The following is a 26,465-nucleotide window of genomic DNA, read 5'->3' on the forward strand; positions in this document are numbered from 1 at the left end:
GTGGGGGACGGACAAATCTTGGAGGTGACCCTGATTTAAAGCCACTGTGGGAGGACCACTCATTTGGAGCTGTGTAATGCAGGGCTAAAGGTTACTGTGGCCCAGTCATCAAGCAAAGGCAGCTGGTCCCACCTTCAGCACTGTAATGGCATCCTATACTGGGAACAGGAAACAGCAGTAAGTAGCCCAGCAGTCCCCAACTGTCTGCATTAGCCCTAAAGACTGCTCCCAGGCAACGCTGCTGGGCCATATTCCACAGGCATTGGGAGAAAATGAAACCCCATTTCTTTCTCAAGTAGACACTGATTAGGAGTGCTCATTCTTCTACCTTATGGACTACTGCCATTTATAGTATTTCAGCCAAGAGAAGGTGGTATTTGTGGGCTATTGCTACCCCACCTCCCCTTGAAAGCTGGAAGGAGCTACATGCAGTTGTGGAGAAGCAGTGCCATCTTGGAGTCAGGGTTGGTAAGAAGGAACCCCTTCGGCAGCCAAGTGCTCCTCGGAGAAGCAGACACCTACTTAACACTCACCTGTTCCCTTGACACTGATACAGTGTCTCCACCTCACGGAACACGCGACTTCGACTGTGCCCGGCTTGCTTCTCGATGATCTGCAGGAAGAATGAAATCGGTCAGGTACACTACCTGACCTCAAGACAGATCCCCAGCCAGAGTCCCTGAGAAGGAGGCAAGGTTAGACTCGGAGCAGCAGGAGTCTCGGGTAGGCCTCAGTGACGTGGGGAAACAGGACATTGATGCTTATGAAGTGGCTGCTCTTGGCTGCACATGGGATACTGGAGCAACCAGTGAGATAAAGCAATTTCTACTGGCTTTTTCCCCCAAAGGGCAGATACCTTTTAATTTCTTGAGATGGAGGAAGGGCAAGGATGAGGGAGGGCAGGGTGAAGAGGAAGCAAAGACTCTACTCAGATGCCACTCAGCAACTCCCAGGACAGAGTAAAATACCTCCTCTCCTGATACCCTCACTCTCTGGCAGGCTCTGTAAGTAATTCAGACATTCTGTCTTGGTTAACCCTGAGTGCACTGTCAAAAATTAAGGAAGGTGTGTATTCTTCTGTCCATTCCCAGTCCTCTCTAGCCTACACTTGCTCCAAGCCTAGACAGCTTCCTTCAGCACCACAAGGCTTCACTTCTCCCATGCTGTGGGCAGCTCTTGCTACATCACCACATCTCCACTTGGAGCTGCTTGCCAAGTGTTGAATTCAGGAACATCCGAGCCTGTGCAGCAGAGGTTTGCGTGGTGTCTGGCTGACTCTGAAAAGCCCTCTGGAGCCATCAAGAGCCTGGAGCCCTGTAAACAGAGGCTGCAGGCAAGCCTTCTTGCAGAACTAGTCCTACTTCACAGCTTAGAGGGGAACATTCTGCCCCTTCCTTCTAGCTGCTTGGCATAATACATCAAAAGATTTTAATATGCTGTAGCACAAACATGCGTATCCAACTCTAACTTGAAGGCTGGTCACACCTGTTAGAAAGTCACCCTGGACCTATATTTTGAACAGTCAGCAAGGTGCAGTGCTGGGGAACAGAAACTATTTGACTCTGAGCTATTCAGCTGCATTCGTCAAACAGGGATGGTCAAGGTTAGAGCAACTTTCCAGCCCAGCGACTTCTGTCTGAGGAGAAAACCAATGGGTCCTGATCACTAGCCAGAGAGCAAAAAACATGGGTAACTACTCTGAGTTTGAGGCAGTGTGGATCAGATTATTGGACCATTCCACCCCAGCTCTGTAGGTCCCAGGGTGGATGCTTAGAGGGAAGCAGCAGTAAACCAAGCCTTGGGGAGCTGTACTGGGAGATCTGGCTTGTCTCTAGTTGTCTAAGCCTCCAGATCCAAAACATGGGTCAGAAATGCTTTCCTTCTGTGACTCACCCTGGAAGAAAAGACCTGCTGTCTGTCTGTCTGTCAACCTATCTATCTATCTATCTATCTCTTTTTTGAGACAGTCTCTTTCTCTAGCTCTGACTGGCTTGGAGATCACTATGTAGACCAGGATGGTCTGAAACACAGAGATTCACTTGTCTTAGCCTCCCAAGTGCTGAGATTAAGTGAGTGCCACCACAATGGGCTCCATTCAATTTAACATTCATGTGTGTGTGCGCTTTAAAACCACTTTTAGGCATATTAAAAATTCTTTTTAATTTATAGTAATTTGTTTCCAAAATGGAATGAAAGTAGGCCTTTTGTTCTATGTGGAACAATATCCCATCCTGAAGGCTTAGTGGAGATGTTCTTCATGGTCATAATCCACAGCTGGGATGGAGGGGTTGGTTGGAAGAGGAGTTTCTCTGGATCCAGTTCAGCAGGGCTTCCCTGAAGGAGGCAGTGCATAGACCTGATAGCTCAGCTGGCTGATCTGAGAAAAGCTTAACCCGTGTGCCACCCCAGGTTCAGAGAGACTTCCACAGAGCTCAGTAGTCCTCGCCCAGTGGGTCTCAGAACCACTGGGGCACCTGGCAAAGACACAGCTTCAGGCTCTCCTACACTGAGGAACTTGTCTCTCTGTGCTGCTGGCTCACTTAGTGACCACTGCAGTTTGACCCTGCCCTTCACCAGGGTTTTCAAACAACCGAGGACCATACTCCCCTGGACGGTGACCTGTACCGTGCTGGGCCAGGCCTACTTTTAATGTAGTAGAGCCAGAGCCAGCACCAGCGCCAGCGTACTGCTCACACTCTCGAGGGGACACTGGTGCTGCTGGCTCAGGGACCCTACTTTGAAAACCACAACTCTGCCTCCATCCCTTCAGAAGCCAAAGAATTAAAATGTGAAACTCGCCAGAGTCATGCAGCCAATTAAAGGCAGCATTGAAACCGATCCACATCTCCTGCCCCAAGGCCACGAGCTCAGCCACTTCAGGTGTTAGTCCCTGCCATCCTGACACTGCTCACCACTTGCACTTTGTGGTTTACAAAGTGTGTCCACCAGTTCATCTTCATTTCCGCCTGCATAGTCACTTCATCAGACATTGAGGGCAGGCAGGTTAAGTGAGTTGCCCAAAGTCATATAAGTTTCTTAAAACAGGTTTAAGCAGAGCTTTTACTGATGATGCTTACTGGAGTAATCAGAAACAGCCTACTCTGTGCCAGACACTAATGTCAATACATTACATATATTAATTTAATCCTCATAATCTTAGGTAAGTTCTACTATTTATACCCATTTTACAGATGGGAAGACTGAAAGAAGGGTTGAATAACTTGTTCAAGGCTACAAAGCAAATAAGTAGAAAAGCCCAGATCTGAGCCCAGTGAAAGTAGCTATGCTCCCTGCTCCAACCTTTCTTTCTGAGCTACCATGTTGCATAATGCACACTTTATCTGGTTTGGGACAAGCTAGGAATGACGATTTGCAAAGTAGAGATGGGGACCAAGTGGGACACTTACTTTGACAGCATACTCCTTGCCACTCTGTAGGCTCACAGCACCCTGGACTTTGGCATAGGCTCCTTCTCCCAGCAATTCCGAGGTCAGCTGGTACACGTCTAGAGAGGTCACAGGTGAGAAGAAGAATCAGGTGAGTCACCCCTCTGCAAGCCATGATGGGAAGGGTACTGTCACTCAGCTTCTCAGGCCTGCTCCCCAGGCAGAAGAGACCGTGGTGACTCTGCAGCCGCAGTGATAAGGACCACCCAGCTTTCCCACACAGCACCTGACTCTCCACAAGACTTGGCTGACACCTGTTCCTCATTTTCGAGATGAGGGCAGAGCAGGAGTTTCACATATTCACTTTTGTCCTTCAGTACCTACTTTCTGGGCATCTACTGTGTTAGGTACCATAATAGGGACACAAAGAGGAACAAAATCTAGTTCCTCCCTTCTAGGGGCTGAGTCCAGTAGGAAAGACAAGACAGACACAGCAGCCCAGAGTAAACCTGGTGAGTACCAGGGAGAGTTAGTGCACGCAACGTGTGTGCGCGCGCACACACACACACACACACAGAGCAGGCCAGGGCAATCCAGGCTTTGGTGAGTATCACAGAGGGTCAGCCCAGCAAGGGGAAGGAGTAGAGGGAGAAGCAACCAGGGAAGGGATGGGAAAAACCCCCTGGGCAATGTAGGGATCCTCAGAGAAGGGTACTGTTTGAATGAACCGCATTCATTCATTTACTCATTTGCTGGGCACTCGTTTGCCAGGCATGGGGGGTGGTATGAAGGGAATAATACACAACTATTTTATACACAAAAAGTGGAGGTCAGTGGAGGAGTCTCACAAGTTTCTGAAAGTCACCACAGAAGTTAGGGACCGAGCAGGATGCAAACAGTGGCTTGCAGTGCAGGTGAGAATGGTCCCAGCAGGGCAGTACCAGACCCAGGCTGGAAGAGTTCATGTTCACAGAGTTCTCAGAGCCTTTCCAAGGGAAGCCTGGCTCTACCACAACCCCTGCTGAGCTGACAGCATCCTTTGCACCCCTCCTTGGTCGCTCTCTTGAGGCAATCTAGTCTTTCAACCCACTGCCTTGCCTGAGCAGAAGACTTAATCAATGTCAGATTTCATCACTCAGTCACGAGATATCTGAGCCTGTATCAACTATCTCTGAGTCACAGGAAACTTTTTGTTTTGTTTTGTTTTTTTCGAGACAGGGTTTCTCTGGCTGTCCTGGAACTCACTCTGTAGACCAGGCTGGCCTCTAACTCAGAAATCCGCCTGCCTCTGCCTCCCAAGTGCTGGGATTAAAGGCGTGTGCCACCATCGCCCGGGTAGACATGCTGATTTGTGAAGTCTTCTAAAACCCCAAGTACTTTTGTCTCCTCCACTGCCCAACACACACACACACACACACACACCCATACCCCACCCCCACACCACACACATCCACACATACCACACACCACACACACACACCACACACAAACCACACATACACATATACCACACACGGACACATACCACACACCACATACCACACACACACACACACACACACACACACACACACACACACAGTAGGCACACAGTTTGACTGAAGAGATGGCTCAGCAGTTAAGAGCACGTGCTGCTCCTCCAGAGGAACTGAGTTCAGTTTCCAGCACCCATGTCAGATGGATAACAACCGCCTATAACTCCAGATTCAGGGGATCTGATGGCTTCCACAAACACCTACATGGCATACACTCACACAGACCACACACATACACACATACACATAAGTAAAAAAAATTTTAAAAATCTTTTAAGAAGAGCAAGCAAACCAGATGTGGTTGCTGGCACATGCTTTTAATTGCAGCACTTGGGAGGCAGAGGTGGGTGGATCTCCATGAATTCCAGGCCAGCCTGGTCTACAGAGTGAGTTCTAGGACAGCCAGGGCTATACAGGGAGATCCTGTCTCAAACAAAACAACAAGAACAAAAAACAGACCCTAAACCTCTATACTAAGTCCTTTCTTGGTTCCATTACAGTCTGGGCTTGCAGTTTTCTATATGAATGTGCAGTACCCTGTTGGCTACTACTTGTAGGTGACTTCCATGGCATGCTTCTCTCCCAGCATGCCCATCAGTATTGCCCCTTACAGACACCACAATGCTAGGTGGTTGGAGCAGAGTATTCCTGACTCACACAGTGCTTGTTATTAGAATATTCTACAGAACTCGTGGAATGTGTGTTAAGACTAGGAAAAGGGTCCGTGAGGGAAGCTGCCCCACGTCGCACAGGGAAATGACCACATAGAGGGGATTTGCTAGTCCTGGAATGGCTGCTGATCCTTTGCTACTTAGCAGAGACACTTAGTGACTCATATCTTCTTGTCAAATGTCCAGAGATAACCCTGGCAACCCCCAGTCTACTGACTTGCCCCTGGTTATCCAAAATGTGTGATGATGCAACGTCATGTCCCCTGGCTGCAATGCTTTCTCAAAGGGGGAAGGTCGAGCACACATGGCACACACCGTGCAGCCTCTGTGAGACCAGCTCCCCTCCTGAGAAGACGGCCATGTCACTGCAGCTACAGCTATGTCACTGCAGCTGTAGCTTTAGTGGTTTTGCTTCCTCTTTTTTGGCTCTTCTGCTTTCCAGCCTTCCAGGAACCACAGGAAGAAGGCTCACATCTGAAGAGGAGCAGGCACAAGTGAGGCTCTCAGCTCTCACAGACTGGGTTTTCTGCCACTGAGGCCATGTGCACACCATTCAGAGAAGGTCAGTGCTCGCCCGAGAGGTTTGCCCATCCTTTCCCCATCTTGATCGCTTCTCACTCACTCCTGTCTTTTTAATCACATGGATGACCTGGCTCTAAGGGAGGTGTCTCGGCATCTGGCCCAGTAGATATCAGAGATGCCTCTCCCCTCCTGCAGCACTCAGGCTCAGCCCCCATGAGAGTGTGGCACCAACCTTCAAACTTTCCTGGCAGAGAGTCGGTGGCCCGGGTCTTACGCTTCTTCTTTCTCCTCTTGTCACAATCCACGATGGGAAGGGGCTCACTGCTGCCCATCTCTGGGATACAAAGAGGGGACATAAGGGAAATTGCACCATACCGATCAAAGTTTACCCAGAAGGAGAAAAGAGAGAGACCTGGGAGTTTTATACTGATGGTTTTTAAATATCTGTGAGGGATATTGATTTGTTTTGACCCAGGAGGCAAAACTAAAGGCAAAACCATTATAGGAGATCATTAACTGTGGGAAGGGACTCAGACAGGCAGCTAGATTAGGAGAGACGACCAGAAGCCTGCATTTGCCAAGCTTATTAGCACATGGATTTGGTCTGCCACCAGTCAAACCAGAGTCCTGAACAGAACAAGCAGGCCCACCTGTGATCATCAGAGCAGCAGGGCCCCTGTGGCTAGGAGCTGAGTAAGGAGGGGGCAAGAATAGAATCTGATGGCAGAATCAGAAGCTGAGCGATATCTCCATCACTGTACTGGGGGCTGTGAAAACCTTCTATAGAGTCTGCCTTATCCTGGAAGATAACAAGGGGGCAGGGCCTGGGCTGAGAAGAGGCCTCAATTCCTCCACCCCAGGGGCACAGACTGAATGCTTCATCATCCTCTCCCTTCCCTGGTCCTTCTCTGAAAGAGTGCAGGGAGGCCAGCCGCTGACAAGTCTATGGGGCGGCTGGATGAGGCCACTTATTGTAAAGACATCATTATCTCTCCCTGGCAGGCACCTGGCTCCCATGCTGGCAGACACAGACACAGGACATTTTGGGCAGGAAGGGTCAGGAAGGAAGGAAGCAGCAAGAGACTGAGATGGGGAAGAAGATGGGGAACAATGAGAGCCAATCTCGGTTTTGTTTCTAGGCCACTCTAGCAGGGGCCTTCCCCTGGTAAAGAAAAATTACTTATAGAACATGGCATGCCCCTGATCCAGAGTGGAGCCTTAATACTCTTTGCCTGCAGTTAGAAATAATAAGATTTCTCTGAAGTCTCTGGGTCTAAATCCCCACCAGGGTGATTAAGTCTCTACATCCTTCTAAGATAGAGGCACCGGAGAGCTGACGGTGGAGGATGTGAGAGACTTCTACACCAAACTTCAATAAACACAGGCTCTGAGGCTTGGTTTGTCCTGAGAAATTTTAAAATCTGGTTCTTTGCTCACGGAGGGGAAGGCCTACTCCCTTGTCCAAGAATCTGACAGCAGTGACTTAGTGCCACTGCCGGCATGCATGCTGCCCATAGAGGCAGGCACTTGGCAGCTGCTAGCAGGAAGCATGCAGAATGGCACATTCAACACCACACTCCAGAAAGCACAGCTAAGCAGCCAAGCATCTGACAGCCCTGCTTAGATGCATCCCTCCTTCCACGGTGGGGATCTGATCACAGCAGGTTTTCAACTACACCCCAGAACAGAGAAGAAAAAACACCCAGATAAAAAGAATCCACAGAGTACCTAAAAACATTACTTCTGCCAACAGCTTCAAGCACAAGGTCTACCTGGAGACGAGAAAGCCCTACAACTCTCAAAGGATGAAATCCTGCTACGGAAGCACCCACACTCCTAAGGTAAATCACAAAGAAAAATGCCATCCAGATGCATGTACAGGGCACTGGGAGAAATTCTTCAAAGCACAAGGTCATTCGTCTTTTAAGGTTTGGGGGAAGGGGTCAGGATGGGTTGGGACATGACTGGACTGACCTCCCTGTGGCATGCAGTCTAGTGTCAGCCCTTGTCCCAACTATTTCCTCACCAGCGCTGCAAACCCAGAGTGGAGTGAACAGATGTGGTTTCTGCTCCTTCACCCTCCCCTGGCCACACTCTGATTAGGAGCCTGTGGACAAACCAAACAACCCACAGGCAGGCAGTGTGGAGAACAGCAGGAGAGCTGGCGGCATTGTGGCTCACAGGGGACTCTCAGACATACTTACAGCTCTGGACAGAAAACCCTGTTAGCAGCAGTTTATACGTGCTCGTTACCACAGCAGGGCTGTGGAGCCTCCCGTGGAAGCAGCATACCCTTGGGCAGAGCCACATACTCAATATTAGATTTTATGGCTTCACACACAAAGACAGAGTACCTGGTCTATTCTGCATGGATCTCAGTGGAAGAAGGTGCGCCAGGAGGGACAAATGGGTAAGGTTTCCTTGTAAACAGAACTTGTTGAGGGAGAGTTGTTTTTGGAACTAGGAAGGAAAAATGTAGGGAAACAGTGAAATGAAAGCAGCATGAACTTTCTCTGTTTTCACAGCAAGAGGTATGGGGTGGGAGAGGTTGCTGGGATGAGGCAGACCACACTCTAGTTTTATCAGAGACCTTAATTCAGTCCCCTGCACAAACGCATCCTCAGGGAAGCCCCACAGTCATCTCGCACCGCGAACTGCCTGATTCCCTGGTGTAGGAATTCTGTCTGGCCATCAAAGCCAGCTCAAAAGTCCTCACCCCATGTAGCTCCCCAGTGACTCCAAATGAGCTGTGGTGCATGCAATCAATCACACTGGAAGTCAGTTAGGCATGAGGCAAACGGGGTATTACTGTGTAGAGCTAGGGGCTGGTACCAACTGTCTGAGAGAAGCTCCATTAAGACACTAGGATTTCCTTTGGCCTTGATCATTCCATGTTTCCACACTGTCCCTGCACACCCATCTCTACTGTAAGTCACGGTACAGCATAGATGGATATCATCCATCACACACTGCACTGAATGGTGCATGGTACCCAGCCTCTTAAATGCCCAGTGCACACTCTAAAAGACATGTGGGTGTGCATGTATCTTGCAGATGATGTGGGGAAAAGGCTGCTCTGGGCTGTGAGCCCCATCAACTTTAAGACCTCTCCAAAAATGTCTCAGACACACAAGGCTCTTAACTTGTTTTCTAAAAGCCCAGTCCTCTTTCAGACTCAGTAACATGAAGAGGCAGTGAGCAGTTGTTTTCAGTTTCCAGACAGCCTGCAGTGGCCCGGAGGCTCCCACCCTCACTCTCCTGTCAGCAGGGCTTGGGGAGCACATCTGTGTATCCTGCTGGAGGTGCACATGGAATGAGGAGACACACATGGGCCTGGGTCAGGAGAACAAAGGAGAGGCTCTGGTGCTCGTCTTACCGGACAGCCTCAAGGCTGAGTGAGCAGCTCTGCCTCTTAAGATCCTTAATTCCTTCATCTTCTTGCACACACATTAAAACACACATTCCCTGCCTACTTGCTAGGTTGCTACAAGATCCCAATGACATAATCAATACAAATGTGCTTCAAAACTGTATTATGTGTGCATAGGCATTTATATACACACATGAACATACAACAGAGGAGGAAGTCCAGGCTGGAATATGTGAACCGTTAATATTATAATTTAAAATGTGCCAATGGACCATTTAGTACCATGTTGGGTAATTTATATGCTCTTTTAAGTCTGTACCATTTTTAATTTGTAGACATGTTCTATGTGATGGTTTTTATTTTCTTCTTCATTCTTTTCAGGGTTTTCCAAATTATATGTGACTGAAATTTATCATTTTATACCATTATTGTCTGAATCAAATTTTACTTAAACAAAATAAATGGGCAAGGGGGAGGTACATGGAGGTCAGGGTTGAGTGGGAGGTGTGTGTGTGTGTGTGTGTGCGCGCGCGCGCGCGCGCGCGCGCATTCATGCATACAAGGACTCAGTGGCAGAGCTCAGCATGCTCAAGGCCTTGGTTTTGATCTTCAACACTGGGGAGGGAAAAAAAAACCTTTTATCAAATATACTTTGCAATTTAGAGGTTGATTACAGTTTTTCAAGTTATGTCTATATTTTTTGTATAAAAATTCAACATTTAGCTGGATGTGGAGGCAAAGGCCTTTAATCCCAGCACTCAGGAGGCAGAGGCAGGCAGATCTCTGTGAGTTCAAGGTCAGTCTGATTTAAAAATCAAGAGTCAAGGCAGGGCCTGGCAGTGGTGGCACACGCCTTTAATCCCAGCACTTGGGAGGCAGAGGCAGGTGGATTTCTGAGTTCGAGGCCAGCCTGGTCTACAGAGTGAGTTCCAGGACAGCTGGGCTACACAAAGAAACCCTGTCTTGAAAAATAAACAAACAAAAACCAAAACAAACAAACAAACAAACAAACAAAGAGTCAAAGCAGGGGGGTGGGACAGAAAAAAGAAAGAGTCAAGGCAGGGCTATATGTGGGGAGCCTTTGGAGGGCCTGCTTAGCAGGAATCTGACATTTGGCCATGACAAGTAAGCAAGCTCAGGCAGAAATCTGACATTAGGCCATGACAAGGAAGTAAGTTCAGGCAGGAATCTTAATCTTAGGGTCGAACAAAAGTAGTAGGGCTTCAGGCAAGAACTGGATTTGGGGCTTGGACAAGGAAGTGGGCTCAGATATTTTGGTCATTCTGACAAGCCCTTGGAAATGACAGTCGCAGGAGTAATCAAGGGACTTTGCTTATTGCCTTGCTTGTTCCTCATTGTACTGATCGCCCTTAACACTTGCATTTGCATGTAATTAAAATGGTATAAAAGCAGGGGAAAATATAAACCTGCCTCAGCCTCAGAACTGGCTGGGGTCATGCTATAATGTTGTCCCATTGTCTTTTTTTCTTTTTAATCCTCACTCTTGTGCTGGAGAAGCTGTTGACCTTATGAGTGGGCTTGGTCAGTTATACAATGAGACCCTGTCTAAAAAATGCTGGAGAACATTTTCTATTGAAGAAGATATTCAGTGTCAACCTTCTGTCTCCACACCTCTGTGCACAAATATATATCTGCACTTACATGTATATACCATACACAAGTATACACCCACATGAACAGATTGCACTAGAAGTATAGCAGGTGTTAAGGATACATATCTAAGACTCAGCCCGGTACCTCCACTCATGAAACAATTGGGAGAGCCCAAGGAGTATGGGCAACCCATAATAATAAGACATACTAGGTACTGCTTTCTCCAGCAGAGAACATCAGGGTCTACTTTCTAAAAATAACTGCCATTTCTCTATAGAGACTGGTGAGTCAGCCCCACTTTCCCCTAGACATGCATCTATTCCTTGATGGAGTCAGCATACAGATCACCAGCTATCACATCTTGCCTATGATGCCAGAGGGTCGGTCACCTGGTTAACTCAGCTCTGCAAACAGTTCTTGTCCCTCCCCACTCCACCCCTGCAGCTCTTAGAGGATCCCGGTCTGTCTGAGTACTTCTTTCATCCTCAAGGCTTTCTAGGAAAGGAAGAACGGTGCGGAGCAGGCTAAAGGGCAAAATCACAGACAAACTCAGCTGTATCCTCAGGGTCAGCTGAGGAGAATGGACAATGGGAGGAAACTGAGGGGCTGGGAGTAGCTTAGTAAGAATGCTCATCTACTGTGCACAGGACCGGAGTCCCATCCGCATCACCAACCATAACAAAAGCATAAACAGAAAAGGAACTGAAGGAAGCTTGGCATACACTTAAGGAAGGGGTTGAATAAGCCATGTGAGACAAAGGAAGAGGGAATGTGAGAGACTTGGGTCATCTGTGCCTCTGTAGCAGAAGTTGTAGTGTAGGCTACCAAAAATACAGTGCACACTCACGTGGTCTGCCTATGCCAGGCAATGTCTGAAGTCCTTTACAGGACTTCATATTTTACAGACTCACGGATGCAGCCTTCACAACGCTGACATAAGCATCATATTGTCCATGTTTTACTGATGAAGAAACCAATACAAATGGGTAAAGGTGATATGCCCACCATACCCTAGTGAGTGGTGGCACTGCTAGAACTGAAGCCTGGAGTTGGCTCAAGAATGTGAGCTTCCAACCTGTCCTGACACTGTTCCCGAACACTAAAGCCCCTCAGTTGTCCCATGGTCCCAAGGCAAAGGTAGCAGCTGGTGACAGCCAGGCACCGGTGCTACTGTTTATAAATCTTGGAACAGGACTTCTTTACTGCTGTGCTGTGCTGTGCTGGCTGGTTAACTTGACACAAGTGAGAGTCATGTGAATAAAAGGAAGGAGCCTCAGTTGAGAAAATGCCTCCCTAAGATCTGGCTGTAGGCCATTTTTGTAATTAGTGTTTAATGGGGGGAGGGCCCAGCCCATTGTGCTTGGGACCATCCCTGGGCTAGTGGTCCTGGGTTCTATGAAAAAGCAGGTGAACCAGCTATGAGGAGCAAGCTAGTAAGTAGCACTCCTCTATGGCCTCTGCATCAACCCCTGCTTCAAGGTTCCTGCCTAGTTTGAGTTCCTCCCCTGCTTGCTATTCATCATGATGCTTCATCACAGCAATGGAAACTGCAGGTCATGCATTCTGAGACTCGGCTCTCTGTTTACACAGGTGCTCTTGCAGGTGCTCCAATGTCCACAAGGTCCGGCAGCTCTCTTCCACTTTACATAACCACAAAGGCCTAATGGCTACATCCTCACTACTAGTTAATCAACTTTAACCTTTCAGAAAGCTCTTCTTGTTCTGAGATACCTCAGTATTTTGTGTTCTGTCATTTAATAGAGGATGAACTACAAACCAGTGTCTAAGCACATTATTCATGGCAGTCCAGAATGAAGTGTAAGGTGACAATCTCCTCCCGTCTGACCTGGGAGTTGGTAGATGTGGTTTGTGGAAATATCACTAGGTGTAAGGGAAAAAGAAAGGCACATTTTTGAGCAGAAGCGGGTCAAATTGAACAGACAGTGAGTATCAGGAGCCATGTATGCAATGAGCTCCGTCAGAGGACTGTATGTGAGATTCCAGAGAGCTGGAGGGATGTTTTTTTTTCCCCTTTAGACCTTCATGTGTGGAAGGGCCGGGCAATGTGGTTCATATCAGCTGCAGTGAAATTGGCATGAGGTGATACTCTGCAGGCCTTCAAGAGGGCTGTGATACTCAGATACCCAGAGCCAAAACCTCAGGCTCATCCTCTCCCTCTGCTCCCATCCTGGGGTTACCAGGAGCCTTTACAGCCACGTTGCAATTCCTGGTGGGAGGTACAACATTAGAAGGACAGAGAAGCAGGAACAGGAAGTGTGTGCTTACAGGATACAAAAACAAGCAGTAGCAAAGGGCAGGGCTTGGGTAGGGAGCACAATATAAGGGCTGAGAAAAGCAGGCTAAGCTAGCCATCTAAGCTCATTAACACAGTTCACAAGGCCCTCCTCTAACATTGGTCCCTGTCTTCTTTCCACCCTTAATAACCAATAGTCATTCTTCTGTGGAAGAATGACAACAGCTGCTTTTTACTCAGCTAACAATCCAAACAGTCCTGCTCGCGACATTTCTGGGAACTTCATCATTGTGCTTTGCTGCATAAAAGTATCCTGTAAGTGTATATTCTATATGCCATACAGAATATTAGAGATGGTCCTCAGGTGAGATTCTGTAAAATTAACACCTCTGCTGCTTTGTCAAGGGCATTCTTAGGAGAAAGTGGCTGTTACGTAGGTGATAGTGAGGAACAGCATGGGCGGGGCCACAGCTCTGTGCCATTGCCTTAACTTCCCACTGTCATAGCACAGCAACAAATAATGCTTGACCATGACTTTGAAAGCTTTTGGTCTTGCAGATCCCCTGGAAGGGGTTCTGTGTGGCACACTTGTGAACCTCTGTGCTGGGCAATGAGGAGGGAGCCAGGAGCACTGTGGTATTCAAGCCAGCTGCGATATGCAGTGCAAACTGCAGTTACTCAGAGATAGGCTAGATAAGTGGCTGCAGCAGGCCAGAGAGAGATAAGGAAGGCTTACACCAGAGGCAACGATGGCAGGGACAGGAAGGGCATGCTATCGAATGAGGGAGGAAACCACAGAGGCCAAAATTGTCCTGCCAAATGACTAGAGACAGAGGGGGAGGAGGTCAGTTTATGACCACCCTTGAAAGAGGGTTCTTCTCTAACACAGGGCCAGCCACAGAGTGGGGCCTCAATGCAGGTGTATGAAGCTACGCTTTTAGCCAAAGGCAGCCATGTGAACAGTAGTGGCAACAGAAGAGAACTTGGGGAGTGGGAGCTCAGGAGGTGGGGAGCAGGGGAAGATGACGGTGCCAGCAGGAGGCTTCAGGTGACAACAGGTGACATCCAGCAGCTGGTATTATGTCACAGGTCAGGCTAAAACAACCTTACTCAACCCTCATGTGTCCCAAATCAGTCACTGAGGCTTGACAGAAAACCTGCCTGGCAATGATGAGGCCTCCGGCTACAGCAAAAGACAGAACATGCCACAACCTCACTATATGAGCTGTGTCTGGGATATAAACACACAGGTAGAACTTCCAACATCTCCTTGGGAAGAACAAGACTCAAGGGACACAAGAATTTTGCCTTGGACACTTCTGCTGAACTTGGTCTCTTTTTGTTATGGTGTGGCAGCTTTATCTTACACGTTTTACTTACTGTTCTATTTTCCTTCTGTCCCTCTGCCATTTTGTCCCATAAGGGCTGTGATCTTGTTTACTAAGTAACCGTTATAGAAAGTTACTGAGACCTGAGAAGGCTAAGCCATCAATTGCTTAAATGACCTTGAACTCATGCCTTTCTCTGGAAATATGGGAAATGTTCAACTCAAGGTAATGTAAAAAAAGTAAGTGGAGGGCTGGTATGATGGCTCCTCAGATAAAGGAGCCTGTCTCCGAGCCTGATGACTTGAGTCTGACCCCTGGAAGGCACATGGCAGAACCAGAGGACTGACACTTGAGAAAGTTGTCCTGTGACAGCCACATACAGCACTCCCATCCCCAACTAACACAAATTAAATAAAGATAAGGCTTTAAAGAAAAGGGAGGGGTGAACGGTACATCCAATCTTACCCACAAGGTTCTTTAACTTGAAGTCTCAGAGGAATCCCAAGACTGGTGTCTTCCAGCCACAGAAAGTTACCTGCTGGCCTCTGTCCAGCCAGTGTCCTTTAGTCTGACACCTGCTTCTGCTTCATCTCTTCCAGCACAGAGATCTTCAAGAAGAAAAAGGAGAGAGAGTGTAAAACTGCTGGCTTCTCCAAGAAAACCAGAGGAGATGCTGATCAACCGAAGTGCCCCAGCTCTGCGAGTGACACTTGGAAGCAGGTGTACACACAGGAGTCACAGATGTCCCTGGGCTTTAAAAGCTGACCGAAGGACATCTGAATAAAAAATCAGCTTTGCTCCCACTGTGGATTCTAGGCAGTATAAGATGTATCTTGCCATGAAGATGGAGGTAGACCCTTCTCTCGGCTCCGAGAGTCTCACACAGAGGTTTCAAGCTGATGCTTCCTACCTGCTTGCTTGGGAGAGGTGCCAGCAAGCACCTCTGGTAGCCAGGCTCAAGCCTCACAGGCGAGGGGTAGTGGTGCCAGCAAGATAAAGCAGCCCCTGAGAGTAGCAGGTGGTAAGAATGGAGTCCCTTTTGTGCCAAAAACAATCATTGCTGATTCCCAAAGTGATGACTTCATTTTCTGTAGGCACAGTGCTGTTTTTAACTCCCTGGCTTTAGTTATCATGTGTCAAAGTTGCTCAACTTTTGCTCTGTGAAACACACTCACACTTCCTCTTTTCTCTAGGCAAAAGCACTGAAAATGTGCTTAAGTGTGAATTCTGAGCTTCTGTGCCAAAGTCTCCGAGTTTCTAAGTGGAAACTGGATGCATTTCAACATTACCTCAAATCACATTTGCCAAGCTGGACTTGTCGCAGCCCCTACCGCAGCTTCCTTCCTCCTGATTTCTCTTCTTCTCTATTCAATTACATCATCCTGTCAGCTACCTAGTCAGAACCATTAAGTCATTTCTCCCCCCTCCATGTGAGTTCCAAATGCTCAGGTTGCCAAGCCATTCCCTCAGCCTTGTCTATAGCTCCTTACAAACGACTCCTCATACCAGAGAGATGGCTCAGTGGTTAAGAACACTTGCTGCTCTTGCGAATGACATGAATTCAAGTCCCAGTACCCACATGATAGCTGACAACCATCTGTAACTCCAGTTCTAGAGAATTGGACAAAGGAATTCCCATTTATCTGTCAAGGTTCACAGCAACTTCCCGAGAGGACACTACCAGCTCAAAAAGCAGTCTCGACTCTTCCTACTCACTCCAGCATCTCACCTAGCTCCCATTATTCCATTACAACACAAATCCACGCCATGAGTTTCCCACCAGCCTGTAAACTCCTTAGAGACAGGATGTAGTATATATTTTCATTTAGATATTTTAGCATTTAATACGGCATCTGGCACAAAAGGGATCCCATGAATCTGAATGAATCACTCCATTCACAAAGTTTCCTGCTCACTGCTTGTGAGAGACTTCAGCACATTGGACAGCCTCTAACTATTGTGCTTTGTATTCCCAAAGGATTCTCCCAGGCTCCACGAAACTATTTCTAGAGCCCAAGAGAGTTTGGCTGGTATGTTTCTTATTCTCACTAGTGCCCTTCCAGGGTCAGCCTTGAACATCTATGAACTTTGACTTGCTGCCTTTAGTGTTACTAGAGGCTAGCGATTATTTTTCTGTAAAGGGCCAGATAAGATAGTAAGTACTGGGGCTAGAGAGATGGCTCAGCAGTTAAGAGCACTGACTGCTCTTCCAGGGGTCCTGAGTTCAATTCCCAGCAACCACATGATGGCTCACAACCATCTGTAATGGGATCCGATACACACTCTTCTGGTGTGTCTGAAGACAGCTATAGGGTACTCATATAAATAAAACTTTAAAAAAGATAGTAAATACTTCATACTTTGTGTGCCATATGGTTGTTGCTTTATCTGCTCCGTTTTTAGGGAAAAGTGCAGCCACAAATTGTATGCAAATGAATGATGATGACATATGTCAACCACACCTTAATCTTGGACACCACAGTTTGAATTTCTTCACATACTTTTTGTGTCTCATGAAATGTTCAAAGCCGGGCATGGTGGCGCACGCCTTTAATCCCAGCACTTGGGAGGCAGAGGCAGGCAGATTTCTGAGTTCGAGGCCAGCCTGGTTTACAAAGTGAGTGCCAGGACAGTCAGGCTACACAGAGAAACTCTGTCTCGAAAAAACAAAACCAAAACAAACAAACAAACAAAAAAAATGAAATGTTCATTTCCTTTTGATTCTCCATCTCCAAACACTAAAAACTTCAAGAAAGCACTCTTAGCTTGTGGTACCTACAAAAACAGCTGGCAAACCATAATTTGCCAACAACTAGTCTAATGTAAAAATAAAACAAAACAAAAGCAAGATTCAGAATTCCATGATAGACTCTTTATTCCCAGTCATTTGGAGCCACTCTAGAGCTGAAGAAGTAGAAAGCAGATGGGCTTTCAAACACCTCGGGCCCTGGCATACACTAGCAGCACGGGACATGCATCTTAACCCCTCTTCACTGACATAATCTACAAAACAGGGACAATAACATATGCTGTGAGATAGGAGACTGTGACACCAAAGTCTACAATTTAAGAGGCACTCCATAACTCCCACTATTACACCTTGTGAGACAGCCTCCCCATGTCAACTGTAGCTCTGGAAAGCAACATAGACAGACACTCTGGAAAGTACAGCAAAAGAGAACATGGTGTCCACAAAGGACAAAAGCAGAGAGGGTCTTGGCTGTTTTAGTTATATACACAGGAGTCTAAGAGTCCTGTTAGCCTGACTGTTCTGTTGTCACTCCTAGTTTCCTTGGGCCACTTTCCCTCTTTACCAGGAACCTTGAGACTCACGGAACACAAGGGGTCCATCACTTGGCTTTCAAGATGAAGAACATCTGGGGGACACAGAAAAGGCTGAGGTTAATGGCGTTTTCAGCCTTGATCCCAAAAGCCAGACCTGAGCCTCTAATGTCTTTGATAGATGTCTAATAGGTGCCATTGCCTCTGCTGGGGTGACTCAGGCTTCCTTCAGTGCTCAGACTTACCTTCCTATAGTACGCTTACCCTCTCTTCCAGCCAAAGGGGCCAAAGGCTACATCTACCCGACTGCCCTAATTTCCAGCTTCCTGCAGTGTGCGTAACTTACTCAGATTGCCTGGGATCCTTCATCATAGCCTCCCCTAGGCTGAGCCAGGACAGAGTGGACTCACTTGAGTCAGCTCTGGGTCCCTCACCTAGCACAAAGCTGTCACTTACTGAGTCAGTGAGACTTCTGAAGCATTCTCCCCTTAAACTTTTTTAGCTAGGCTCTGTTTAGCAGACTGAGTGGAGTCTGCGTCACTGCCAGGAAGAGGGAAACCCTCAGAGAGAGAAATGCAGCATAACCAATGGGATCTGAGCGATGGAAAACAGGTTTTGGGGATGAGGTGAAAGCATCCAGGCGGTGTAGCCTGCAGAATCGAAGATGAGGCCTAACTGGATTTTGTCTTTAGGTACAGAAAAGGTTCTCATGAGAAAATCTTGATCTCATCCCCCTTTATAATCAAAGGGAACTTTTCCATATTCATGGGCAACAGAACAATAAGAACTTGCTTAAGTTAAGGCCAGGGGGTTTTAAACTGGGAGGAGCTAAATTAGACACCACTTTCCAGAGACACCATACTGTCGTTCTGTTTGGCAAGTGAACTGGAGGGGCCTTGCTTGCAACTCTTGCTGAAGGCTGTGGGGAAGGAAATGAACACCTGCTCTAGTCCTGTTTACTGTGGAGACAGGTGTGGGAAACCCGAGTCAGGTGAGATTTTCTATCAAGCCATTGGCATTTTAATGGACTGTTTCCCACCGAGTATGTTTGTGGTGTCATGCTTTGGAGTCCTATGATGGAATTCTAATGTTAGATGTCTAATAGGTGCCATTGCCTCTGCTGGGGTGACTCAGGCTTCCTTCAGTGCCCAGACTGGCCTCCTATAGTACGCTTACCCTCTCTTCAAGCCAAAGGGGCCAAAGGCTACATCTACCCGACTGCCCTAACTTCCAGCTTCTTGATGGGACAATGAAAAGAGAGAACAGCAATGTCAGAGTAATGTACACATGTATATGTTATATAATTATATATGTCCATATTATATATAACATGTGTGTATACACACAAGTACACACACACACTTCCTATGAAATCAGTACCAAACAGGCTACTAATGTCATTACTAATATTGCCGCTGAGACAGCTTTTGTTCACTAAGCACCTGCTGCCTGCTGGCCACTGAATTGCTTAATGTCATTGTAGTCCTCAGAGCAGCCCTATGCGCTAGGGAACATCTGTACCTCATTTTTCAGATGAAGAAACCTGAAACTATGCAAAGTTAAATAACTTTGTCCAAATCACACAGCTAGCCAGTGCCAGGGCCCGCACTTAAACCCAGACAGTCCAACTTAAAGTCTGTACACTACCTACAGCTTCCCCACAACTGTCCTGTGTGAACCATGCTGTCACTTACTAGCTATCCAGCCTTAGTAAAGCTACTGTAATCTTCCAAGGTCTGTTTTCCTGGTCTTTAAATTGGGGATAAATATGCCTTTATTACAGAGGTCATAAGGATTAAGTAAATTACAGTGGGTAAACTGTGTGGCTCACTGCAAGCCACAGAGCAGACATATGCTGAATGCTAGCGCTCTTCTCTCATCCCAGTCCACAGCTCTCCCCCAGTGTGCTGTGCTTACATGTGTGTGTGTTCCCTTCCACACATTTCTGCCTCCAGTCATGGTTCCAGCTGACCTCTCTCCCAGGAAAGAACTCCCGCCATGTTCTGCCTAACGTCTCCACCTTCAGGAATCTGGTCATGCAGGCATTGATTTTTCCTGCCTAACTCCCACTTGGTTTCATTTACCCAAGTCAATCTGACTTCAGTTATTTATGTACTGATCCATCTTCCTAACTATACACTAGGGATAAGGCTTCCAAGAGATAATTAATTATAGGAGAGCAAAAACAAAAAACAAAAAACAAAAACAAAAAAAAAACCAAGTTGTTATCACTGGTACATATTTCTCAACACCAGAGGCTCTTCGACAGCAAGAGCTTTGTATGTTGCTGAGTGGAATCTTTCCAGCTTACAGTGGGAATCTTTATTGAAAGATCTAGGACTGCGTTTTTCTTAAAGCTGTGTATTTTACAATAAGCAGACAGTTTTTTGTATTGCTGGGGGTCAGAGCCTTGTAAGCACCAGCCCAACAATTTTGTAGGCATATTCATATCCCTAGGCTGAGATCTGCTAGTACTCATGTGGACTTGTGTCATTCCTTTGTCTATCTTGCTGGCACATCTTGGACTCCTCTTGGGCTATCTCTTCAGCATGAGGATGGCTTTCATTCACAGAGAAGGAGAGCTCCTGGAACAAGCTCTCCACCCCACTGGGTAGGTGACTGCCATGACAACTATACTGAAAGTCCAGAACTATAAGACCAGAAAACAGTGGAAAGGGTACCTATCTGCCTTGGTTTCCAAGTCCATAACAGTTTAAAATACTTAAAACTATAGTCCAGTCCATAGTAAGTGTGTCATAAATGTTAGCTTCATCAACCATGTAGAGCTCCTTGGGAGCCCTCATAGGCAGGGTACACACTTGGCTTAGCAATTGATGCCAGCCTGGGTATCACAGAGTCCATCTCAAAAAATTAAAATCAATTCGTTTAAGTTTTCTTCTTCTTTCTTTCTTTCTTTTTTAATTTTGTAGAGAACCAGAAAGATGGCTCAGTAGTTAAGGGCATGTGCTACTCTTGCAAAGGACCTGAGTTCAGTTCCCAACATTCATGGTGAATGGCTCAAAATGACCTGAAATTTCAGCTTCAGAGAATCCAACACCCTCTTATGATCTTCCTGGGGATCTATATTCATGTATACATGTACGCAATTAAAAATACAAATAAGGTCAGATGTGGTGGTGGCATACCTTTAGCTCCAACATGTGGGAGGCAGAGGTAGGTGGATCTGAGTGTAAGACCAGCTTGTGCACATCCTGAATTCCAAATCAGTCAAAGAGACATGGTTCAGGGCTTTCTCAAATTAACTAATTCAATAGAGTAGAATTAGAAAAAACAAGTGTCTGGACATATCACTTCCAGAACTCTCTATGCTTGACTGAGTCCTTGTGTAATCTTGCTTGAGTCTTTCCCTATCCACAAGATAAAGGTAGTGTAACTAGATGGTACCTATGCTCTTTCTGCCTTCATTCATACACACACACACACACACACACACACACACAAAGAACTTTCTATTCCATATGTTGGGGCTGTTGGCAAGGAAAGATGTGAATTTGTAGCTGCTCATCCCACATGGAAAGGACTACTGTTTACCAAGGCCAAGGGCAGAACAATTGATTAGTCAGCCACCTGTGAGCTTTCCCGTACCTCAACTATATCACAGACTATACAGGTCCCTGAACACTGCACGACTTCTCTCGTAACTAAACTCAACAACAGCAAGGCCAGGGCCTGAAATCAATAACAGCAGTGAAGAATCTTGGTTCATGAAGAATTCCTGCACCTTTGTGCCTCTGATGCCTGTAACTAGGGCAACATCCATCTAACCAGGGCCCTCCTTAGCCATGAAGGACAACATGAGGTCTCCTTCTAATCTTGATGGCTTGTAAAACAAAGACCAAAGAGGGGATAAAAAAACAAAAAAGGCACTGACTCATTTGACCACAAGCATTACAGAGACCTACTATGTGCCAGTCCTGTACCATAAAGAGCAGGTGTGACATAGACTTGGCTCCTTGCCACCAACTGTAGTCGGGTGATGTACCCCAAGACAGACTTTGCTAAGACGTCTATAGGAAGCTCAGTCTCTGCTACAGGAGACTGGATTGGGAACATCTAATCAGCAGGAGGATGAGACGCGTCACCAAAGATGTGGTGTGAGCACCCGTGAAGAAGCTGCAGAAGGTGCCATATTATTGAATAACTACAGACCACACAACAGGAGACCTAGCTAAACATGTGCTGCAATTTGCTAGCTTGTTCTCTGAACTTCTCTCTCCATGGTTGGGTTGGCTGGTGCCAGGCCCTCTGACTGCCAAATCTGCACTAGAGAAATGGCACTCTTATGCAAGCCAAAGACCCTGGATTATAGAAAGAGGAACACTGAGGTGGGAACAGATGCTCGGAAGGGGCTCAAACTTCCTGGCTAGTTCACTTTTTTTTTGGTTTTTCGAGACAGGGTTTCTCTGTGTAGCCTTGGCTGTCCTGGAACTCACTCTGTAGACCAGGCTGGCCTCGAACTCAGAAATCCGCTTGCCTCTGCCTCTTGAGTGCTAGGATTAAAGGTGTGTGCCACCACGCCTGGCTTGTTTTTTTTTGTTTGTTTGTTTTTGTTTTATTTTTTATTTAATTAATTAATTTATTTTGCTAGTTCACTTCTATACACAATCCTGACTCCGTGTCTATTTTTCACAGTACTTCCAGCCCAGGCCCTTTAGAAGGCCCGAAGCTAAGGACAGTGGGCAGCAGCTCTCTGATGGCTGGGGATTCAGGGAAACATTATACATCAACTACTCAGCTGGTTCTTGGCACACGGCCTGTGGTCAACAAGTTTGAGCTCCCTCCTCATACCGCAAGGTCAATTTCGCCTGTAAATCCCAGGAGGCTCCAAGGCTCAGGTTACAGCAGCTTCTCTCCCCCCCCCCCCCCCCAGGGCCTCCCTGAAATATGTCAGACCAAAATACTCTTTCCTGGAAATCACAATAGTATGTATCAGTACCATTGCATGTGGGTAATTTACATATAATCATACTTAACCCTCACAGTGACATTATTATATTCGTTTTTAAAAGCTCTAAGAGAGAAAGATGAGTTGTTCTAGGATGCTTCCTAAGGAAAGGGGAAAGTATAGCTCACCCCCAAAGTCAAGCACTCCCACCCTCTTTCCTAGCTTCTGATGGTCCACAGTCCTACAGCTATAGAAAAGAGACTGCATCCTACCCACACTCCTACCTCTCTGTTGAAAAAAGTGTGGCAGAATCATTTGTATACTATATTGCAAAATAAGTGGAAACCGCCAATTTAACACAACGAAGTACACATATTTTATAACGTGCTCATGCCAGTGAACTGTCTTGAGCCCTGTCAGTCTTGAGTGTATCCTTGTTTGGTCTGAGGCTCAAACTCCTTATAGGCTGAACTCCTCCTCGACAGCCCGTTCCCACCGGCTCCCGACCTGTCACAACCCAAGCCTGTCCATAGGCACGGGCTGAGAGTCCGAAAGAGGATTCTATACACTGCGGTCTGGGCAGGGAAGCAGCTTTGAGGACAGTTCTAAAAGGATGTCCCCTTCGGCTGCTCCTCCGCAGAAGAACCGGGTCGTAACCTCGAGCTGCTCGGAAGGCCCTGTCTGCCCCTCCCAGGAGACTGCAGCGCCGCACCCCAGACCCCGGCCCCGTTTCCCCGCCGAAGGACTCCTCGCTGGCTCACTTTTACCTTAGTTGACCACCGCGGGAACGGCCGCGAGCACCCCCACCTGCAGGTCTCCGTCGAGAGCGCGGAAGAGGCGGAGCTAAACTCAGGGGGAGGGCCCGGGCTGAAGGGGGCGTGAGGGGGAGGAGTCACGCCTGCGCCCCGAGGGCCACACGTGGCGAGAGGCAAGGCCAGTACACTGCGCAGGCGTGGCACATCAGAGCGTCCTCTGGTTGTTGCGGGTTTTTTTTTTTTCCAAGCGAAAAGTGGAAGACACTACAGGTGCAAATAGTTACTTCTGCGAGCCAGTACGGAGTTCTTATAAACCTGAGGGCAGCTCTGTCAAGTAAAGTTTATTCTTATTTTTGAGACAAGGCCTTATTGTATACTCCAGACTGACCTCAAACTCGTTTTTCTTCTGACTCAGTCTCCAGAGTTCTCTGATTACAGACGCACACCACCGGGCATGACTGTAAAATTTCTATAAAGGTCTGTGTATACAGAAGTTCGTGAGGGTTTGAATAAAACATTACTTCCGGTAATTAAATTTTTTTAATTGTTGTTTTTCTAAACAATCTCACTATGTAGCCCTGGCTGGCCTCAAACTTAAAGAGATCTACCTGCCTCTGCCTTCTGAGTGCTAGTATTAAAGGTGTGTGCCACTACAGTCTCTCTCTCTCTCTCTCTCTCTCTCTCTCTCTCCTCCTCTCTCTCTCCTCTCTCTCCTCTCCTCTCTCCTCTTCTCTCTCTCTCTCTCTCTCTCTCTCTCTCTCTCTCTCTCTCTCCCTCTCCCTCTCCCTCTCCCTCTCCCTCCCTCCCTCTCTCTCTCCTAATTAGAGTAATACCCCAACCAGCCTCCTTGCCTCACTTCCACAGGCTGCAGATGCCTGAGATGGGAAGACAGGGTGCTTGGTTTCAGTTCAGGTTCTGACGCAGTTTTCTTTTGTGTGATGAAGTAAACTTCCCTATCCCATTCAGTATTGTTGTTAGGGTCCGGAGAGTAAGGGGCTTAAAGAGCATCTCGGTTTCCCATCACTCCTCTAAAACACATTAATTCCCTCTTTTGGCCTATGTGTTCAACTATATGAGGGAAGGAAGTGGAAATATTCAAGACTTTGCTAGATTTCCAATCTGGATGAAGATTGGAAAGGGACGTCTTTTTCCCAAGCATTTGTATTTACTTCCTTTCCAAATTTGAGTCCTCTTCAAAGGCTGGATATTGCAATCTCTTTCAACTTATAACCTTCCGGGCCCACCAAACTTCGTGTCTTCACTGCCCTTTCTAGTCTATTCCCCAACCCTTGATAGCCAACCAGTCCAGCGTCATTCAAGCATAGATTGGGATCCAGATTCTCAAAGTTACTACCTACCTCCCCATGGCAACCATGATGGTTAATTAACATTGGATAAAGGCTCTAGGGTGCTCCCAGGAAGGAGGGCAAACCACGTAGAACTCAGACCTTCCTCTGGCCTATCTGACCACATTCCATAGTTCCATACTGTGGCAGTCACGAACATATAAAAGGGCCACAGGGCTCATGAATGCTAAGGTCATCCAGCATCATTAGTCAGTGTGGGATGTTCTGCCCCAGGGTGGAGATGACAGCTTATTCCCTGTTCCCTGTCCCCTCAATGGATGCAGATCCTGAGCCAACAAGACAACTAAGCCCTGGCTTCCCAGGTAAGTTGCTTTTGTTAGATTTTGCCTGTTTAGGTGAGAGTCTTCTCATTACTAAGGTTGACGCTCTCCCTCTTTGTCCTCTATGCATCCTTCTCAGACTCTCAAAGCAAGTGTGTGTGTGTGTGTGTGTGTGTCTGTGCATATGTCCTTCCTAACATATTTCCAGACATCTCAAATTTGAGATAAATTTAACTCTTACTTCCACAACGTATATGGACTTTCTAACAGCTGGACTGTCCAGTGACTGAAGAGATAATGATTTGTAATGGGTTTGAAAACACTCTTTTAGAACACTGGGCTCTGGGCATTAGACGGAACAGCAAAATGGAAAACCTTCCAGATTCTAGAGCAGATACTGGGGGTGGGGTGGGTGGAAGGAAAGCCAGGCAGCTGGCTAAAGACTTGATTGCGCCAATCACTTGAGACATGTTGAGTATTAGCTGAATTATTATCATGTCCATTCACAGGGTGAGGATGAAGGAGCTTAGAGGTCAGACCCTCACTCCTACTTCTATTTTAAAATGATACTTATGCCAGGTGTGGAGGTGCACACCTTTAACCACAGCACTCAGGAGACAGAGAAAGGTGGGTCCCTGTGTATTTGAGGCCAACCTAGTCTACAGGGTGAGTTCCAAGCTAGCCAGCACTACATAACGAGACCCTGTCTCAAAAACAATCATTACTACTGTGTGTGTGACATGAGTGGGACCCCATTCCAAGTGGCGTCTCTTCTTTTGCCTTTATGTGGGTCTTGAGAATTGAACCTAGGTCATCAAGCTTACATTGTTGGGCAGTAAGTGCCTTTCTCCACTGTGCCATCTTGGTAGTCTACCACTTCTGACCATAAAATAGAAAGTGGTCTACAGAGGGAAGGCCAGAAGCTCAGGCCTCTGCTTCTCAGGTAGAGTCCCTGCCGGCTCTTTTGAAGGTATAAGAGGACCTCTGTTGAATCTTCAGAACCAAGCTGCTTTTGACTCCTGTCTGAGTGGTTGTGGTTGAGGGGCAGTGAGTTCTAGCTGTCTCCTGGGGAATATGCTCTGGATTGAAACCTGCCCTACCTCCCCTACTTTGAGTCCTGAGAGGGGCTCCTTGTTCTGTGGTTGGGGTTGGGGCTGTATTTCCTACTGCACTTTTAGCCATCGGTTCTTCCAAACCATCTTGATATGAACCAGC

At 47.1% G+C, this 26,465-nt stretch overlaps 1 protein-coding gene across 6 annotated transcripts in view; it reads right to left on the reverse strand.

Annotated features, from left to right (window-relative positions):
- Nucleotides 1-23,722, reverse strand: part of Mknk1 (MAPK interacting serine/threonine kinase 1) — a 39,320-nt gene extending 15,598 nt beyond the window's left edge. For 3 of the 6 annotated variants that reach the window (XM_021160704.3, XM_029476333.2, XM_029476328.2), the window contains exons 1-6: nucleotides 23,636-23,722; nucleotides 15,146-15,288; nucleotides 8,469-8,574; nucleotides 6,347-6,448; nucleotides 3,408-3,505; nucleotides 534-613 (exon numbers count right to left, since the gene is read on the reverse strand). In XM_021160704.3, the coding sequence (XP_021016363.1) occupies nucleotides 534-613; nucleotides 3,408-3,505; nucleotides 6,347-6,448; nucleotides 8,469-8,484 (296 nt within the window). In that variant the 5' untranslated portion in view covers nucleotides 8,485-8,574; nucleotides 15,146-15,288; nucleotides 23,636-23,722. The remainder of the gene's footprint in view (nucleotides 1-533; nucleotides 614-3,407; nucleotides 3,506-6,346; nucleotides 6,449-8,468; nucleotides 8,575-15,145; nucleotides 15,289-23,635) is intronic. The other 3 variants (XM_029476329.2, XM_029476331.2, XM_021160701.3) reach the window with 3 other exon arrangements.
- Nucleotides 23,723-26,465: the final 2,743 nt, after the last annotated feature.

This window comes from Mus caroli, unplaced genomic scaffold, assembly GCF_978045245.1.
Source record: "Mus caroli unplaced genomic scaffold, Mus_caroli_1 scaffold_6, whole genome shotgun sequence".
In the NCBI taxonomy this organism is placed as follows: domain Eukaryota; kingdom Metazoa; phylum Chordata; class Mammalia; order Rodentia; family Muridae; genus Mus; species Mus caroli.